The 21,551-nt window shown below is 41.5% G+C and overlaps 1 protein-coding gene across 19 annotated transcripts in view; it reads right to left on the reverse strand.

Annotated features, from left to right (window-relative positions):
* Positions 1–21,551, reverse strand: part of CDH23 (cadherin related 23) — a 785,528-nt gene that overhangs the window by 676,736 nt on the left and 87,241 nt on the right. For all 19 annotated transcript variants that reach the window (XR_009763949.1, XR_009763950.1, XM_061635232.1 and 16 more), the window contains exon 3: positions 12,691–12,768. Coding sequence is in view for 17 of the 19 variants with exons in the window: in XM_061635232.1 (XP_061491216.1) it covers positions 12,691–12,768 (78 nt within the window). In the remaining 2 variants the exon portion in view is untranslated. The remainder of the gene's footprint in view (positions 1–12,690; positions 12,769–21,551) is intronic.

Below are 21,551 nucleotides of genomic sequence, written 5' to 3' on the forward strand. Positions count from 1 at the left end.
GTAAGGAACCTCTTTCGTTTTGTCAGTTTATGAGGAGCAGGCAAAAAACAATTAAAAAAAAAACAGAAGAAACCATCAACATTAATAACAAAAAAAATATTTATGTCTCTGCTAGTCCTCCACAGTGTCAAGCAGACATAAACCATCCATTCCCATAAAAAGAACTGAGAAAAAAGGGGGGGCAATATTCAATGTAACATTTTACAGGCATACCCTGCTTAACGTCGCTTCACTTAACGTCGCCTCGCTATAACGTACATGCTCCATATGCCTGTATTTCTCCAGAAACGCAGCGCAGCAGCAGAGGCTTTAGCGTGGGGGGGTGGAAATAGACGCAATGGCGCCACCGCAAATCAGCTGGGAGGCGCAATCGCAATCAGCTGAGAGGCTCGGCAGCGCAGCAGCAGAGGCTTTAGAGCGGGGCTTTGAGGCTCCGCATGAAGGAGAGGTAAAAAAAAGTTTTAAAAGGTAGTGCTTCACTTTAAGGACATTTTCGGTTTACGTACTCGCTCTGGTCCCATTGAGTACGTTAATGCAAGGTATTACTGTATTCATCATGCTAAAATAAAACATTCCACAACCCATTTTTTCTTCATTTTTTTCAATTTTTCCAGTTTTTTTTGAAAAAGGCAAGGCTTTGGGGGGAAACGGGGGAAACGTTTTTTTTCTGAATTTTTCCAGTTTTTTTCTGGGCCTTCACATCTCTAAGTGTAAATCACTTTGGGCAGGCAACTCCTTAGTTCAGGAATTGAGTGGATGACCTCTTCTGGAAGGCTTTGCACTCTCCCTGAAAGAACAGGTTCGTAATCTGGGAATATTCTTGGATTCAAACCTGTTATTGGAGTCTCAAGGGGCTTCTGTGGCTAGGACTGCTTAAGCCCAGTTTAGGCTAGTACACCTACTACAGCCATTCCAGGACCAGGATAGCCTGTCCTCAAGTTCCATTATTTATTTTTATTTATTTATTATATTTATACCCCACCTTTCTTTTCATGATAGAAACCCAAGGCCGCTTAGATATGGTTCCCAGGTGGTGTCCCATCCAGGCACCGATCAGACCTAACCCTGCTTAGCTTCAGCAGGGAGTTGGCCTTATGTGCCTTCAGACCATAGCCTGGGAGCAGTGTCCATGCTCTGGAGACCTCCTGCCTGGACTATTGTAATTAACTCTACATGTGGCTACCCTTTGAAGATAATCTGGAGGCTGCAGCTAGTGCAGAATGCCACTGTTAGGTTGGTAAGTGGGACAGTCTTATACAGGACCACGTGTCACCAGTTCTGAAAGCACTGCACTGCCTCCTAGTGAGGTACTAGACCCAATTCAAGGTATTAGGATTAGCATACAAAGCCCTAAATGGCTTGGAACCAAAGTCCCTAAAAGAGCATCTCTCAAAGCATCAACCAACCCAGGCCCAACAATCAACAAGGGAGGCCCTGTTGGTGGTGCCACCACTGGGGGCTGCCTGGTTGGCGCTGACAGGGCCTTCTCAGTGACAGGTTGTGAGAGGGCCTTCTCAGTGGTTCCCTATTTATGGAATGCCCTTTGGATGAGATGCGTCTGTCTCCCTCATTATTAACTTTCAGGAGGAACTTTAAAACACTGTTGTTCACCCAGGTACTTGATGGCTGAAAGACATGGTTCTTGGCAACCTTGAAATTACTGTTTTCAGGTTTTCTTAATGTTTTCAAAATATTTTTAGAAACATTTGTTTTTAATAAGTATATTATTTTATTTTTAATAGTATTGCTTAACCACTTTGATATTTGCCACCTGAGCTCCTTTAGAAGGAAAAATGGCATAGAAATTTAATAAAAAATATAGAAAGTATCTGCATTTATATTACAACTATATGGAATACATTGTTACATATACAGGCATACCCCGCTTTAACGTTCGCAATGGGACCGGAGAGTATACTTTAAGTGAAAATCTACTTTAAGTGAAGCAATTGTCTTCACTTATACTGCACGCAATCACCACTAGATGGCAGCGGCATCATGCCAATAAAATGTACGTTATTGCGAAGCCCGCAAACTTTAAGCGGGGTATGGGGACGTATGGAGCATGTACGTTATAGCGAGGCAACGTTAAGTGAAGCAACATTAAGCGGTGTATGCCTGTATACCATTAAAGGGGTTTGGTGCTGCTAGAGATGGTGACAAAACTGGATTGGCTGAACTGACCTATTGCCAGAGACATTCAAAGTAGGCAAAACATAGAATGCCTCATTCTGAGTCAAAGCAGTGGTCCATCTAGCTCAGTTTTGTCCACAATGACTGGCAGTGGCTGTCCAGGGTTTCATACTGGGAACATTCTCATCCCCACCTAGAGATGCCAGGGGTTGAAACTGGGACCTTCTGTGGGCAAAACAGATGTACTATCACTGAGCTATGGTCCCTTCCCGGATGACTTTGGCTAAAGAAGCAGGAATGAAGAGCTAGGGAACAGAGAAGGAGCAGGTCAAGAGCAACAGGGGAACCTAGGAATGGAGAGCTGGAAGAAAGAGTAAAGAGGAATGAGTGGAAAAAAGAACAGCAACAGTAGTAGGAATGTAGCAAACTGGGAGAAAGAACAGCAGAGATTCACTTGGTCAGGAATTGCAGAAGGCAGCACTTAAATTTCCCTTAATCAATTTAAAATCACCAGCCATGATTTGGCTGCAGATCTTGAGTAAGTGTGCATGAATATTTTACTTTTGCACACACACACAGTTTCCTTTTCACACTGCAGTAGGTTGTGTACACACACACACGTTTCCTCTTCACACTGCAGTAGGTTGTGTATGTCAGTCATTACTTCTGGGTGAAATAACTGACGAGGGGGTCAGTCCACCTGAAAATTGCTCTCCAAAGATCTAAATGAAACAGATGGGCATTGATAGTGTTTTCAAGGAAATTAATCATCCTGGACTAGCAGCGTTGCCGGAAGCTCCACAGGCCCAATCTAGACTAATGAATTCCGAGCTCTCTGTCTTAATAGCTCCTGACAAGACTAATTTACTCATGTAAGTGATTAGAGAGGGAATTATCTCTTTAATTGTTGCTTAACACTGCTTTAGGCATCATGTTGGGGAAGGGGAGGCAGTTAAATTCAAGCCAGGTAAAGAGAGGGAAGAGGGATTTATTGGAGAAGAAGTAGGGGCTAGGGAGGAAGAAAATGATTTTATTAAATTAAGTGAGTAATAGTAGATGGGGACAGGCTACGGGTGTGTGTGAAGTAGTAGCAAACAATTATAAAAGCAAAACTGTTCAAGAGCAATGAGAAGTTTCCCCAAAGCTTGTTTTTTACACAGGTTTGCTGCCCTTTGCAGCCCTAATCAGCTTCTGTATCATTTTGGGTTTGGAAACTGCCCCTTCTCCCTAGTAAGAGTGACGTCATCTCACAACCAAACAGATTTTACTTAATGAGAACATCACTGAGAGCATATGAGGCAAATTTAGAGTGAGGTCAGTGATTGCCCTTACTCTGAACTAGCTTCATTTTTCCAGAAACATCTTCATATAGCCTCACATAGCTAGCCTCACATTATTTATTTATTTATTTATTTATTAAATTTATATACCGCCCGACTAGCAATAGCTCTCTGGGCGGTGAACATAAAATAGTATAAAAATACAATGAATAACAAAATAATATTAAAATACAATCAACAATACAATAAACATTATTAAAATTAGATCAATGTAACTTAAAATGCTTCAGAGAATAGGAAGGTTTTGACCTGGCGCCGGAAGGAAAGCAGAGTCGGCGCCAGGCGTACTTCCTCAGGGAGACTGTTCCATAGTTCGGGGGCCACCACTGAGAAGGCCCTAGATCTTGTCATCACCCTCCGGGCCTCCCTGTGAGTTGGAACCCGGAGGAGGGCCTTCGTAGCAGAACGTAGTGCACGGGCTGGTTCATATCGGAAGAGGCGTTCCGCAAGGTATCGTGGTCCCGCACCGTATAAGGCTTTATAGGTTAATACCAACACTTTGAATCTAGCCCGGAAACATATTGGCAACCAGTGCAAGCTGGCCAGAACAGGTGTTATATGCTCGGACCGCTTGGTCCTTGTCAGCAATCTGGCCGCCGCATTTTGCACTAGTTGTAGCTTCCGAACTGTCTTCAAAGGTAGCCCTACGTAAAGCGCATTACAGTAATCCAAACGTGAGGTTACCAGAGCATGTACCACTGTACCACTAAATTATCACATTTACTAGGAAGAAAGGTTTTTTCCCCCAAATGAAGACTATGTCAAAGTTGTAGCTGACTGGCACTGGCAAGAGGCTCACTGTTGCTGCTAATATTTTTATCCAGTCATTCTATATACTGGACAATAATGATTTTCGGTATATAATATCAACAGTAGGCAATCTGCACTGAGACTGTATCATGACTCACAGGGCCATAAGTAACTACCATATTTAGCTGAATATAATTCGGGTTGCCATATTCCAGTTCCATAAATCCAGGCAGGCCAATTTGCATATTATGCAAATTAAACATGTTAATGGTTGCACTGTCCAGTTGTTTTGTTTTTGTATCTAGTAATTACCATCAAAAACTGGGGGAGGATGCGAGGATTTTTTTTAAAAAAAAGAATTACATTTTCAGCCTTAAATGCCTAGTTTAGTTTCCAACACTATGGAATATTTATTTATTAAAAGGATTTATATCCTGCCCTTCCACTATTAAAAACACAAAATAGAAAAAAAACATAAAACAACATAAAACAAAAAGCCAGCAAAGCATCAACTAAAACCAATATTGTGACCGAGAGGTTGTCTGAACCAACAATTAGCAAATGTGAAATGAACACACCACTACAACTTGTAACACAGATAGAAATAAAGATTTCAATATTATCAGTTTAGTCAGTCATCTTATCTAAAGAGAGTGGTGTCTGAGCATGTGAGAAGTATCTTTAGTACACTGATCCTGACACACCAGATCAGGGAGAGGGGAAACACAGCTTTCTATTATAAAGGTTGGAACTTGATGTAGACTTGAGTGCTGGCAACTCTTTTCTTAAAAATAAAAATAAAATTGCAGTGAATTTTAGAGACCCAGCAAGATGTGCTAGCATTAGACAGGGCAGCTGTTCCATTCCTATTGGTCTTAAGGGGGGGGAAGGTTATACACACACCCACTGCACTGAATATATATATAGAAGAGAATATCCATCCCTGGGGAGGAAATGGGTGATCTTTGGTGGGGAGATGTCTGCCAGTCATTTTGAAAAAGGGTATGTATCAAAAAAATACTTTTTAGCTTTTTCTGAATTGCTGCACAGAGGTTCTGTCAGGAAACGTGGTGAGTGAGACTGCATTCCAATGCAACTTTACTTGGGAGTAAGCACAATTTAACAGGGTGGGATCAGAACCAAAAAAATGCAAGTGCTAATACAGCAGCCTTTTCTACAGAATATCTTGTATTTGTTCAGGGGAAGGAGCGTCTGATGGATTCATACCTTTACTCCATCCTCCATGATGGCAGGCAGACCCACCCATTGCATTAACCACTTAAGACACATATCTTGAGACACAAAGGCAATTGAGATGAAGGCTGCTTCTCCTTGCTGACTCAACCAGTAAATCTATGGATAAGGGGTGGGGCTGCATGTGTTGATCAAGTATGTGATGGAGCTGCATGTGTTGATCAAGTTTTCTAAACTGCTAGATTCTGCATGTGCAGCAAGCAGGCAGATTAAAATTCTTGATTTTCCCAGGACAGCTCTGGTGTCACTCATTTGCTAAGAACAATGGAAGGCAGGAATAGGCTGATTTCTCACAAAATGGATAGAAAAGTGCCTCCACATTTTGCCTTGTATCTGTGGATCCACAAGGGCTAGAGACTTGCTTTTTTAAAAAAATGAAAGCTGGGAATCCAGGCCACCTAACGGGCACTGGGCAGCATGGCTAGAATCCAGATAAACCTGTCTAACTGGGCGATATGGCAACCTTAAATGTAATCAGCCTAATTTATATAACACTTTCCTGAATGCAACAAGCTCCAAACTAAAATCAGGGACATACTGTGTTTGTTCTTTGGTGATTTTATTCTAAAACCAGTTGCCCTCATGTGTAAAAACCTATCAGCTCTGAAAGCCATTACCCATGGCCTTTAAAACAGAGAGAGAGAGAGAGAGAGAGAGTTCATGTTCCAAATATACCCTCTGGATGTTCTCCCAGCAGCATGGAACTGTTTGTCCATAAGTAGCTTCTCTGCAGCTTGGAGAATGTTTAAAATATAACAATTGAACCATGTAAATAGGACCTGTTTTCCCTATGGAACTGCTGGTTCCCAGTGCTGATTCCATGGGAAAGACACTGCTAACCCCTTCTTTGTGGCACTCCATCCATTCTGGAGTACCCTCCCTATGGTCCCTCTTTTGTCTTTAATCCCCTGCCCCCCCCTCTAAACTGAAAACTTTTTCTCTTTCAATGTGGTTCAGTTACAGTGTGGTATAACAGTTAAGGTGTTGCACTACGGCCTGGGAGATCATGGTTTGAAACCCTACTCAGCCATTAAGCTCAGAGGGAGCCAGTCTCAGTCTCTTCTACAACACAGGATTGTTGTGAGGATAAAATGGGAACGGGAGAACCATGTATACCACCTTTAGTTCATTGGAATAAAAATGGCATACACATATAAGAAATAAATAAATGCTTATAAAATTTTACTGCTCCAGAATTTTGTACTATATTTTAGATTGCTGCTTTTCAGGCTATTTATGATACTGGGGTTTTTTGTGTGTATTTTGATAGGAATTTTCTGTATTGTATTTCTGACGTTCTGAAGCTGCTGTGAATGCCCTACAGGCAAAAGAGTGGGCTACAGATGACATGTTTACTATCTGAATACCAGTCTAGTACACAGAACATCTGAATGTGTGTTGGGATGGCAGATTTTCTCCTTTCACCTCTCCAGTGATATTTTAAAAAATAGAAAAAGCACCCTGAAAGATCTCCTAAGATGGGAACACACATTTTGCAAAAGGAGAAAATGTTATCAAAATGAGGCCCATTCTACTTTATTTATTAGGGCTAATTAACTGGATGAGAACACAGTAGAAATTATGATTCACAGGGGAAGACTTGAGAAAAGATCGATTTATCTGGCTTATTAGAAGATCTCAAAACCACTTTTCAGTATTAATGCTTCACCTAAAATGGCCTAGTGGGCCAACCTCAGAGGCCTGTGTGATTAGTCCTGTGGGTCAGAGTTCCCCCACAACTGCTCTAAACCATATGAAGGTGAATGGCAGGCTTTGTGGGGATATAAATGACCACCCTACCCTCACACCTTCTGCTTTATATGGTCAGATCTGGCAGGTCCTATACAGGTCTACCCAAAAGTAAATCTCAATGCTACTTTAATGAAACTGGATATAGGATTGTAGCCTGAAGTACTCAAGAGTTGGGGGGGAAATCAAGGTTGTTTGAATGCTCAGCTAAGTTCTACCTGCTGTGCAGTTACCAGATCACCAAAATTATCTATGTAAGGATAGGTTTTTGTGCTAGAGTAATCCTCTATCGCAAACCCACAGATTGAGAGTCTGTTCTGATTTGTGTTGTTTACAAGTTGTCAGAAATGGCAGGATGGAGGGAAGGGTGTTGCTGTGATAAGGAAACTATAGTAAATTTTAAATTATGAAATAAAAGAATATAATTGAACTTCCTTGTATGCCACCTGAAAATATGGCATACATGAATGCATCCTCCACACCCTGATGCCTTAGCTACTAGTGAGCTGTCTGAGAACAAGGAATGGTGTATGTGTGTGCTGTCTTAATTGTGCCTTTGGCAAAATATTTCAGGGTTTGATTGACAGATTTACCTTTTATTTATTTATTTTGTCATTGATCAGTTTTAGTAAATGTAGAAATCGATTGGGTATTTCTTGGCCTCTTTCCACACTCTCAGTCCATTAAACTTGTGCTCTTCAATCAGGGCCTGTAGATGGCTTATAATGCTGTTCAAATTGATTGTAAGCCCTGTGTGAGCACAAGCACGGAGTCTGAGCATGATGGGCTGCTCTCCCTGTCCAAGCTAATAGCTGTGATTTTATCAGGGCCCAAATAGCAAAGCCCTCTATTTTCTTGAACTTGCCTTCTCCCCTCCTTGCAGTTCATACTTGCAGCACACCACTGTTAATTTATACATTCCTAGGGAAAGATGGTTTGATCAGAATTTTAAAAAATTACAGAATCCTTAAGAGATCCTTTTGTAAAAAGATTAAAGTTAATCTGCTTAGCACCAGCAATAGGTCTCTATAACTTCAATAATTCGTCTCAAAATAGGTCTTGTACATTATGGCCACATTTGCACATAATGTTAAACCAGACCATAGCTAAGCATGAACTTGTGGGCTCCCGGGGATGAGATCGTAGCTGCTTTGTCCTTCCAGGTCCTTTTAGCTAAGTGTGAGCTGAAGTGTGGCAGCTAAGCCAAGGTTTGGCTTAGTGTGCCACCTGAACCTGGGCTCATAGTTAAGCTATCTTCTCCTTAACCACAAGATGTAGCCAAGAGATTTGGGTTTCTATTTGCCAGTATCCAGAGACAGTTGAGGGGCCTGCCACCAATTACCATTGCCATCTTCCTTGCTAGTTCACACAGTGTGCTTTGATTGATTGCTTTTGTTTTGCTTTGTTTGATTTCCCATCTACACTAGCTGCTGAAATCTTTGGTGCAATCTACAGGTGCAGATTTCATAAATATATGTAGTGAGAGAGGTGCTACTTGGCAATAACAGCCTCTGCCCTGGAGGTGCCTTTCTTTGATTTCAATAATTTCAAGTATTTTAAGCCTGGTACTTTCCCTTAAAGGAAACCATTCTCAAGGGTATTGCCTCACTGCATATATCTTGCTTATTTGTTTTGTTTATTTTGTTATTATGTTATGTATATTGTTGAGATTTATTGCTTTGTTATGCTTATTTAAAATGTGATGTATTGTTTTTCCTTTTAATTGTACCAAATATGAACTGTTTATTATATATTGTATATTGATTTTTATGTTGTAAACTGCCCAGAGAGCTTCGGCTATGGGGTGGTATAACAATTTAATTAAACATAAACATCTTGCAACAAATTGGACAAAGAGGTCTCATTGTGGCTCCCTATAGCTAGCTACCTAATCTTCCCTCATCTCCTGTCAACCCCATCTTATCTCTTAGGCTTTCTCAACTCCCTCACCACAATCTTTGCTTTCTGAACACTTACCCAATCTTCCTGTATGCCTCTAACATTACTTCTTGCACACATGCATGCTATCACTTGATAACAGCAATTTTGCACCTCAAATGAAGTGGTTTTTAGTGTAGCCTTTAGTGATGTGCCTGTATGGGGTGAACCAGGTCATAGTGAGAACTCGGCAGGCTTCAGAAAATTAATAGGGCAAATGACACAGCATTTACACATCACCAAAGAAGAAATACTTCACCAAAATAAAAAAAAGAAGAGGACATGGAAGACACATATACTTTCATAATTTAAACAGGAATGCAATACATATTTCCATAGACCAGAGGGTCTTAACCCCTAGGATGGGCTTCAGGGGTTCTTGAACTGGGCACACACACAAAAATCAATGCAATAAAATCAGTTGTATGCAAAATATGTTTTATGTGCATTTTTCTGGGGAGAGGGTTCATAGCTTTCATCAGAATCTCAAAGTGGTCAATGATCCCAAAAAGGTTAAGAATCACTGCCAAAGACTATGACCAGTTGACCTGTGTGCCTGCTCTGTCTGCTCTCCAAGTGCTAACTGTTGATGGGCATCTTCAAGGCTACCCTTCTTATGGTAATTTATCTTTAAAATCAGACTTAGACCAGACAGCCCTTCAAACAGATAGGCAACATGGCACTCTGTGTGTAAAAATATCAGTTGAGACAGAGGGTAACCCAAGAATGGATTCAAGATGCTAGCCTAGATTCACACAAGGCAAAATGGCTTTTTTGTAAGGATGCTATTTCCTATTCCTCACACTGACCCCTAACATGTCAGATTTGGTAAGGCTCAGAATCAGAAACTGCCTGTCATCTTGGCCAACAGTCACTGACATTCCTATCCTCTAAAAAAAAGTGGCCCTAGTTCAGCCTTCTTCAACTTTGGTTCCCCAGATGTTAGACTACAATTCTTTGTCTGTTGGCTACGGTAGCTGGGGATTATGGAAGTTGTAGTCCAGCAACACCTTGAGACCTAAGGTTGAAGTACTCTGCCCTAGTTAAAATATTGGTCGTTACACCTCCTATTACAATGAGTTCCACAGTTCAGCTATGTATTGTGAAGAGCCATATATACTTTATTTGGTTTAAACTTACCACATTAGAGGAACTGATGAAAATTCATGTAAGTTGAATGGGAAAGTAACAATGATTTCTTATCCACTTTCTCCATACTTTCACCCAATCTGCCCTTTCATTCTGAAACTTCCCCAACATAAGCTCCTTCTCAAATCATCTTGATACATCACTAATAGTTTATTTTCTGTACCTTTCCCATTTCGTTGACATTTTTTTAGAGATGGGATGCCACCTAGCATTTTGTTCTCCAGGTTGATACACCTCTGAAACTTACAGAAGCATTTGCAGTGCTTTAATACTACTACTCTCTATCCCTTTGCTAACAATTCCAAACATCCCATTGGCTCCTGCGATAGCTGCAGCAGACCAAATTAAATAACACTGCTCAGTGCATTTTACAACTCTGGAAAACTCTGATTTTTTAAAAAGCAGAATCCTCATGAAATTTTTCAGCACTTTACTGTGAATTTCTCCTAATGAACACAATTTTGTATACAGTTTTGACTCATACACACATTTTTGCAAGCAATTTCTCCTAATATAATGCATTTTTGTATGTTATTTTCACAAATATATTAATTTTTATACACATTTCCCCATAAAATACATTTTTAAAACATTTTTGGTTGACAAACTGCATCACAAAATTTGGCTAAGTGTGAATTTCGAAAGATGACTGTGTTTCGGGAAGTGTAGATTTGATAGATTCATCTTCAAATGTGAACTGAATTGAATCCCTCCCCCATCCCTAGTCACCTTACAACTTGTGGAGTGACAGGAATTATGGAGGCAGAGTTAGTGCACTTGTCACCACAGTCTCCATTTGCATGTTTACCAGAAGAGGGCCTCAGAAACATGCAGCTCCGCTCAGCTGTAAAGTGGATGGGTTCTGTTCTCTTGTTTTTCACAACATCATTTAAGCAATAGTCATCCACGTAATGAGAACTTATAAGGAAGCAGCTGCTTGCTGAAATTCAAAGCCCACAATTATCCTTAACTCACCCCAAGGATTTCTAAAGGGGTGCAGAATTGAGAGCTGGGATGCTTCCAAAATTCACCCCAGCTGAATTTCTCCCTGGATTTGGATTGCAGTTCCAAATCCCTGGTCTTTTGTCCAAAGTGAAACTAATGCATTAGGAATCCTTCGTTGCTCCACTTTTAGTTTATCAAATTTGTACAGAGCGCTGAGCATGTGCAATCCACTACAGCTTTCTGTTCCTGTAGTTAATTCACATCTTACCCTACCCCCTCCACTAATGATGTGAACATGCACATTGCTTTGTGCAGTGTTTTTATCAACTTTTATGTGATTGTGCAAGGAGTTATATGAAGGTCCTTTTTGTGTGGTGCACGTGTGATTGCCGCAGGAACCACACAAAAAGGATCTTGAGGCAATCATATGTATGTTCATATAAAAAGGTAAAGGTGTCCCCGCACTTATAGTGCAAGTCGTTTCCAACTCTTAGGGTGACGTCTTGCGACGTTTACAAAGCAGACCGTATATATGGGGTGGGACTGCCAGTTCCTTCCCCGGCCTTTCTTTACCCCCCAGCATATGCCAGGTACTCATTTTACCGACCATGGATGGATGGAAGGCTGAGTGGACCTCAACCCCTTTTACCGGAGATTCAACTTCCTCCTTCTGTTGGAATCAAACTCTGGCCGTGAGCAGAGTTTCAACTGCGTTACCGCCGCTTACCACTCTGCGCCATGGAGGATCTTATGTTCATATAAAGATGGCTTTTTTGCGGTGTTTTGATCAATCTGCATATGTGTATTGGTATTTTTATGCGGGAGAGAGACATAAACGAGCTCACAGCAGCTGTGAGAAATAGCGCATGTTGCAATTTTATAATCAACTTCAGAAATTCTCCTAGTTTAGCCAGAATTCAGAAGAAGAAGAAAGCAGGACAGAGCAAACACAAGGGACAGAGGGATTGGGGGAAATTCACACCCTTAAATGGTAGCCTATCCCAGGAATAGGATTACAATTATTACAGCACTAATTCTCCAACGACCCCCACCATCTTTCTTGCAACAACAAAAGTTTCCAAAATATAGTCCAGGAAGCCTGGATTATAGAACAGAAATAACCAGATACACACTAGTATTTGGGATTCCCCACCCCACATCCCAGACTTTCATAGCTCTGTTTGCACTGCATCCAGTTTAACTTCCCTTTAATCAGACTGAAACCAACAGTTTCATCAACAGAATATTCATCAGCCTTCTGAAAGCAACAGATGCCAGTGTAAGCCCTAGAAGGGAAATCTGTTTGCCTTTCATAGGCAGCTCCTTTAAAATCAACATACTGAGCTGCTATTCTGACTTTCTCCATTCCCCAAAGAGAGTTTGTTCCAAAAATGCTATTTTACTCATTAAACATAAAGCTCAATGCACTTACCCACTGGAGTATCTTCGTTGATCAACAGGTATGTGTCAAAGAAATAATTTATGAAGTATGGCAAGCGATTGCTTAGACCTGCAAAAATTAGGAAAGATAAAAAGATTTTATTTATATTTGTCAGCTCATGTTTATATTGACAGAACTGACATTTTGTTGGAGAATAGCCCTGAGCAAGATACCTGGGATTGCAGTGGGTAAAAAGGGAGCTCTTTGCATGACCCAGTTGAGCTTTGAAAAGCACTTATTCCTCCTTTTACTCAGGCACAGCAAACTGGTCCAGTCCTAAAATGGAAGAATCCTGGATTCCAGTGGGTAGAAGGCAGAGAAGCAATGAGGTGCCAAAAAAGATGTGAGGATATACTGTGTGGCATTCCTCCACAGGATGCATAAATATTTAGAGTGTTTCCATAAGATGTATTTTTTTAAAAAATTAATAAATGTGCATGTGTTTCTTATTCATTGCACACACAGTCCATGCATCTTTCTTCAAGGTAACATTTCTGTTGCTGGCACAGTGCATTTTGCAAACACTCAGAATGCAAAATTAGGGAAAGGGAATTATTCCTCAAGATAGCGTATTCATCATTGTTGTGACTGGTGCATGGAATGGGCTATGTCAAAGGCACCTACTAGTATATGGCTTGTGACTAGTGATCTTGCTAAAGTTTGTAATTACCTAGTTTAGAATATCTTATTGTCCAGTTTGTAATGCTCAGACGTATTTCAAATCAAGTGCTATTGCATGACAGTTTCTCCAGTCCAAAATATAAAATTAAGTTCAGTGGATCAGGTATCCAAAGCAAGCCGTCTTATAGGAACGTGCACAGAGGATCTCTACAAGTGAAACCTCTTACTCTCTCCTGTCATGCTACAAACTACACAACCAGGGCAATCAAGTAGGGAGCCTTTTGCTTAACATAGGGGTGGGCAGACTGTGTTATATCAAGGGCTATATTCTGTCAGGGACCACATGCAGATTGTGGGCAGGGCTGAAGGCCAGTGTTGGGCAAGGCCAGAGCAAAAAGTGGATGGGACCACCCCTTCCCCCCTCTCCTTGTGCCACCACATCTTTCCTTCCCACTCTAGGGAGGGAAACGTATAAGGATCCAAACCCAACCTTTACCACAGATGATATAAAAAATTTGGGCAAAGTAATGTGCTAATTTATGTATTGTTTAATAATTATCACCATAAAACATACTTAAAACACAATAAAAGCAAATGTCTTCATCACATAAATATGTAATAGTGTGAATATGAAAGGTTTACATAACAGCCACAATTATTTGTGTGTATATATAACAATTTCACCAAAAATTCTTATAACAAAAACAAACTGAAGACAACTTTGCAAAAGACAAAAAAAACGCATACCCTTTTCAACCTGTATCAGGTCTCCTTCAGTGGTCACTATTAGAAATGTTGTGCAGTATAATAATAGGCTTCCTTTAGTCCTATAATCTATACAGTATATTGTGTGAGCAACTGTCTTGCTTGAAAAATCTAAGGCTAGTCAGTAGATGCATTTACTCCTTTCTCTGAGCCTCTCTAGTTCATTTTTTTTAATATGGCAGCCAAATCATCATCAACACACCCACTATGTAGGACTCTTCCATAAAGGACCTTAGACCCAGCTTTCCCTCAAGTCGCTATGCTTTTGCTGAACACAATAAGAACCAAATACATAGATCTTACCAAAGACAAATGACTGTTTCGTTTATAATTATTTTCCTTTTGTTGCATGGGGTGGCAAGACTGTGCAGGAGAACAGGAGATGGCAATTACTATTTTAGCACATGATTAATACCTCACATTGTTCCCACGGCTGTCAGACTTTTGCCTCCTCAGCTTTAATTCCACCAGAGCATCCTTTCCTTTCACCTTTAATAATGAGGCTCACTTATTTCAGTTGCCTGTTTATTTAGCTGAGGTGTGTAAATAAAAGCACACATGCCTGCCTCTTGGAACTCCATCAGCCAGCCAGACACTTGCAGTCAAAAGCATTTATTCAGAAAAAGTTTAGAACAAACAGTTCTGGGAACCATTATGAAATGCAAGGTAGACCCTGTGAAAAGCTACATAACAACAATCTCTCTTAATGTTGTCATTAGGGTTTTAGCCTAATCATGGTTTTTCAGAGCAAGTAGCTTTTCTTTATCATACTAGTAACCATCTTAGGACCCCTCCAAGCCGTTTTTGGGGTTTTTTTTGGTGAGGTGCAGGTGTATTCTGCAACATGTCATTGATGCAATAATAGCGCACTACAGGTGGATTTATACTGGATCGTCCGCACATTACTTTATTAGTTGTTCTGTGATGCTTCCCCAAAATTTCCACATTATTGCCAACTGGAGGGACACTCTTACACTATAGGACAACATAAGCAGGACAACCCCTTCAAATGGATCCGTCCCAATGCAACATTTGTGGTATGAAAAGTTACAAGTTTTTAGTAGGGACAGGTACCTATTGCAAATGAAGCGGTATGACTGCCCCCAAACTTTTACAGGAATTGAAAGTGTGAGCACGTATAACTTCCCCAATAACATAATGAGCACAAATAATGATGAATGCTCAATAAATAAGAAGGTCTGGAGGGGCCCTTACAATGAGGCAAGACATTCTTATTACCATTTTACAAATGGAGATCTGAGGATCAGAGGTGATATTTTGCCAAAGGCCACACTAGCTGATGCATGGCTGATCTCAGGAAATCAGAACCAAGACTAGACAGTACACTGGCCCACACTGGTTTGGAAGCAGAGTGAAAAATGATGCAATTATGATAGCAAAAGAGAGCAAGTTTCTGAAAGGGTATAAATGCAAAGTGTGATACATTTCACAGATGGGTTTACTTTGATTCCCAGCCAGCATTAGAACAGCCAGTACTGTCTTTTATTAAGAGATCCACTTTAGCTGCCAGACATTACTGAACAAGGGAAATAGGGGTTTTAATTGGCCTGTCAGAAATATTTTGCATCTTGTTTAAGCAGAATCTTGTATCTGGCTTACCTATAAAGCAGGTGCCCAGTTTTGAACACACCAGAACACCTGAAAGCTTATTCGACACTAGCACAATAAAAAGCAGTTTTGACAGTATAGTGTGAAATATACTCCCCAAACAACCATAATCAGTTTGGCAGATTCAAAATGAGTTCTTCCCAATCAATGTTAGCTTAGATGTTTTGAAAAAACTAGTGCTGTCACTCCAAGACAATAAAGAAATTCTAACAACACAACAGTCAAGAGCTGAAGTACTGAGAATATACAGTTCTTCTGTTTCATTTATAGTATTTATAACCTACCCTACCTCATAGTGATCTCAGGGCAGAGTACAGTAATGTCCAGGTTAACTCACAATCCCAATACAATAAATTAATAGGGTAGCTAAACTAGCCTATCCCATCATGGTGTCCTCTACCTGTTGGGAGTTGTGGGGCTGTTGTAGTCCAAAACAGCTGAAGGGCATTAGGTTAGCAGATGGTGACCAAAACCAGTACATACAATTACTACAGAAGATACTAGCCCTATTTGAGTATTAATTCCTATACAGTTAGAATCGCACAGGAGAGACAGAATGGGGATGAACATGCTAGCTTTGCCCCAGCAGTGCCATTGTCATTTCTCTCTATGAGTTGGAGGCAACCATCTGAAGTGGGGGACCTGCTCTACCTCTGTAGACTCCCTGCACAAATTTAGAAGGACAGGGTTCCAAATTGTGCAAAGAGCAACTGAAAAGTAGAAGCTCCTGGCTTCAGTAGTTTCCCTCCAACACAAAGAGAGTGACAGGGGGTGGGCTGACAGACCCAGCATGCTTGCCCCCACTTCATCAGATAAGGAGTTATAAAACCTGAATAGGGCTACTATAATCTTTAATTGAGAATTTGGTAATCCTTTGCACTTGGAAGCAAGCACCCATGAAAAATGTGCAATTTATTTCTGAGAAAATATGCATATGGTTAGGCTGCACAAAGGCAATTCACAACACACATTCACCGGCGTAAACCTACTGAAGGCACACCTATGTAGCAGGACTTTAACTTACAACTAATTGCATTCCAGATAAATAGTCTGTGTTTTGGTTGCCAGCTGCCCTGATTTCATCCGGAGACTCCAGATTTTTGGGGTCCTCTCCAGGAAAGTCACCTTAATCTCCAGACTATCAGCTTTCATTTTAAAAAAAATTAAGTTTCTAGGTGGTCTGGTTCTCGAGATATACACCACAACATCAGCCACCCCTCCCCCTGCAACCTCTGTTAAACAAGCTTGTAGCTGGCTGCTCTAACCCTGCCCTTTCTGGTTTGTAGCCAATAAGTGTTGACCTCCAGGCAGTACCAAGACCACATTGCAAGGCCTGAAAACTGTTGTTTCATAAATTGAGTAAGTATTCACTAATAATTCACCCTTGTGGTTTAAGAACGTGCCTATAGCCAACGGATATTTCTGACTATTCTGACACTGGCACTGACTATTCTGCAGAATAGTTTCCAATGGACATGAAGAGTGTAAAACTGACTATGGGGGGTGGAGGAGAGGGAGGGAGGGAGTGGGCAGGGGAGGAGGAAGAGGGAAGGAGAGGAAGAAGGAACGAGGAAGGGAGAGGAGAGGGGAAGGAGGAAAAAGGCAGGTTTCATCATTGGCATGCTTATTGATTTCACTGGGATTTACTCCTGTGCAATCATGCTTAAGATAGGTAAAACTGGACAGGGGGAGCGGCAGGGAGGGGAGGAAGAGGGCGGGGAGGGGAGGAGATTGGGTGGGTCAGTGGGCACTGGGCAGAGGGGAAGCCCCTTTCCTTTCCAAAAGGAAAACATTGTGAACGGTATCATTATTTTTCAGCAGTCTCCCCGCCTTTTAATTCTACAGCAGGCACATGTACTCTCCCACTCAAATTTAAACCAAAGCTGCCCCTGGACATATCCACACCAGACTTTTATTTTACTTTAGAGAGTCATGGCTTCCCCCAAAGAATCCTGGGAAGTGGTGTTAGTGAAGAGTGCTGAGAGTTGCTAGGAGACACCGTTTTTCCCTCACAGAGCTTCAGACAGAGCAGCTGAATGTTAAACCACTCTGACCACTGGAGCTCTGTCACAGGAATAAGAGTCCTCTCAGCACCCTTCACAAACTACACTTCCCAGGATTCTTTAGGGGAAGCTATGACTGTTTAAAGTGAAATATGTTGGAAGTGGGGCAAGAGCAACTCCTGTTCTGTTCTTTTGTTTATGTTCCAGAAAGGAGATAGAGTTAGGGTCCTCCAGATGGCTAGGCTTGACTACCTTTACCTGTGATGCTCTGACTGACTTCCTTCCGTCGTTAGACTGATATACTGAGGGAAGCATATCTGCCCCTTCTCCTTCCCTTCTTCTCTTCTTCGATTGTCCGAGAGAGAGGAGAAAACTTTGTCTTTGCTCTCTCCCTCCTGAGCCGTGAGGGCAACTACCAAACTTGGGTGTTGTACCTCCACGTTAGTTAGGTAGAACTAGGTATGCCTTTCCTATCTACTATGTAGTTCTATAAATAAACATAGCTTTTCTTATTTTTCTAAGTCTTAAGTCTCAGTGATCTAAATGCAGGGTAAAAGCCTGCTACTTAGGTAAAAGCACACACTGGCACACATGTATCTCAGACCGTTGACAATCTCTGCTAATATCTATACAAATTTACATAACAAAATAAAGGTGTGGTGCGGGTGTGACCCCCTGATTGGCCAAGCCAAGCAGCTGTGAGTCTGGCTTTTAGAACACTGACAGTTGGTTCTTACTGAGCATGTCCAGCCTTATCATTCACTTCAATGTTAAATTTCTTAAATTAATTAAAAATCAACCAGGCATTTTAAAAAAATTTAAACTGCAGAAGATGAAGGTCAGCATATGGGGCAAGGTCAGTAATAGGATTACAGGTACTCTGTGATCATGGTTGATTTTTAATTAATTTCAACAAATTATGAGAACTCTGGTAGGAAAAAGTCCAGAAAGGGTCTGTTTTCTCTTTCACTCTCCCTTTTTACATTTTGAACTCTCGATTCTCTCTGACTGTTTTATGTATCGCCATGAAACTTCCGAGGGTTGTTAAGCAAGTGTTTCTGAGTTCAGGACTATAAGTTTTGTAAGGTTTTGTTTTTGAAATGAGCTTATGGGAAGCATCAGAATGGCATGGGGGTATTTTCAATTTAACATTGCGGAATGTGAAAAACCCATGCTGGCTATAATATACAGCCAGTCTCGTGGCTGTATAATATAGTTTTCAGTCTTTTCTCTTTTGTGTGCAAAAGTCAAACAAGTTTAAATTTTCCTGGGCTATTGAAATAAAAAAGAGCATGTATAAAGAATGGAAGGAAGGAAGCATCACCAAGGAAGAGTACCGACGAGTGGCTCAGGCTTGCAGGAATAGCGTAAGGAAAGCTAAAACCCAGAATGAGCTGAGGCTGGCGAGGGAAGCGAGGAACAACAAAAAGGGGTTTTTCAGATATGTTCGAAGCAAGAGAAAGAACAAGGAAACGGTGGGACTGCTGCTTAATGAGGATGGCAAAATGTTGACAGATAACAAGGAAAAGGCAGAACTGCTCAACACCTATTTTGCCTCCGTTTTCTCCCAAAAAGGGAACAGTGTGCAATCTCAGGAAGCAATCTCAGGAAGGGGTCGGGATTGCAGTTCAAGATTGATAAGGAGATAGTCAGGAAATACCTAGTTAACCTAAATGAGTTCAAATCTCCAGGGCCTGATGAACTGCATCCCAGAGTATTGAAGGAACTTGCGGATGTACTCTCGGAACCTCTTGCCATCATCTTTGAGAAATCCTGGAGAACGGGAGAGGTGCCGGAGGATTGGAGACGAGCAAACATCGTCCCGCTCTTTAAAAAGGGTATAAAAGAAGATCCGGGGAATTACAGGCTGGTCAGTCTGACTTCAATACCGGGAAAGATATTAGAACGGATAATAAAAGAGTCCATTGGCAACTATCTAGATGACAATGCTGTGATTAGTAGGAGCCAGCATGGGTTTGTCAAGAAAAAATCCTGTCAAACTAATCTCATCTCTTTTTTTGATCGGGTCACTAGCTTAGTAGATGGTGGAAATGCTGTAGATGTCATCTATCTAGATTTCAGCAAGGCGTTTGACAAAGTCCCCCACGGCCTTTTGATTAGCAAACTGGTCAAATGCGGACTACATGGAAATACTGTCAGGTGGATTCACAACTGGTTGGAAACCCATACTCAAAGAGTGGTCATCGGTGGCTCTGCTTCGGACTGGAAGGAGGTTTCGAGTGGAGTGCCACAGGGTTCTGTCCTGGGGCCGATACTCTTCAACATTTTCATCAATGACTTAGATGATGGGGTGGAGGGAAGCCTTATGAAGTTTGCGGATGATACGAAACTGGGAGGGATAGCTAACACAATGGAAGACAGGAATAAAATCCAAAGGGACCTGGATAGACTAGAAAATTGGGCTGAAATTAATAAAATGACATTCAATAAAGACAAAAGCAAGATTCTGCATTTAGGCCACAAAAACAAAATGCACGGGTACAGGATGGGAAATACCCGGCTTAGCAGTAGTGCGTGTGAGAAGGACCTTGGAATTGTAGTGGATCGCAAGTTGAACATGACCCAGCAGTGTGATGCTGTGGCAAAAAAGGCAAACGCGGTTTTGGGATGCATAAACAGAGCTATAGTTTCCAGGTCGAGGGAAGTAATAGTCCCACTATATTCTGCATTAGTCAGGCCTCATCTGGAATACTGCGTTCAGTTCTGGGCAACTCATTTTAAGAACGATATAGACAAGTTAGAGCGGGTTCAGAAGAGGGCGATGAGGATGATAGCCGGTAAGGAGAACAAGTCTTATGAGGAAAGGTTGAAGGAACTTGGCATGTTCAGTCTGGTGAAGAGAAGGCTGATGGGTGACATGATTACACTCTTTAAGCACCTGAAGGGCTGTCACATAGAGGAGGGTACAGATTTGTTCTCTGCTGCCCCAGAGGGTAGGACTAGGTCTAATGGTTTCAAGTTGCAGGAGTGTAGATTCAGATTGGACATTAGAAGGAACTTCTTGACAGTAAGGGCAGTTCGGCAATGGAACCGACTGCCTAGGGAGGTGGTGGGATCCCCTTCACTGGATGTCTTCAAGCAGAGGCTGGACAGCTATCTGCGGGAGATGCTCTAGCTGTGGATTTTCTGCTGTGAGCAGGGGGTTGGACTCAATGGCCTACAAGGCCAACTTCCAACTCTATGATTCTATGAAGAGGGCAGGGGTTTGAATCCAATACTTGCTTTTCTGGGAGTAAAGCTGCAATGCAAATCCCACATACCCAGAGTAAACACCATTCAATTCAATAAGACCCTCCCACCCCACCATGTTGTGGCCACCCACAAGGCAGTTATGTGAATGGGGAAATGGTTGGCGCATAGCAGAGTGCTCATATACTGGATATTCAGTTTTGGCCAGAGCTTGGAAGTAATTAGTTACAAAAAATGAATTACTTTTATTACTTTTTTGAGGAACGAGTGGGTAATTTCTTTACATTTTGATTGCGATAGGAGTAATTTGATTACTTTTGAGGAGTAATTGTAACGTTTCCAGCATTACATTTGGGCATAACTGGGGGGGGAGCAGGGGAAATCTTCTCCTCCTCTGATTTCTGGATGAAAATCATGTGTCTCAAACTGGGCTTCTGTGCGGCATCGTTCTTCCCTTGTGCTCTGTGGGTGTTTTAGGAGGTGACAATGGAGGAGGTGGAGAGCAAGACGGGGTTCGAGTGCAGAAGATAATTGTTAAAAAAATGGACGGTGGTGGAGAAGAATGGAATGGAAGGAGAAAGGAGCCGGAGGACAAGGACATGGTTGTAGGAGGAGAAGGAGGCA

This window comes from Rhineura floridana, chromosome 7 (genome assembly GCF_030035675.1).
Source record: "Rhineura floridana isolate rRhiFlo1 chromosome 7, rRhiFlo1.hap2, whole genome shotgun sequence".
Taxonomy (NCBI): Eukaryota; Metazoa; Chordata; class Lepidosauria; order Squamata; family Rhineuridae; genus Rhineura; species Rhineura floridana.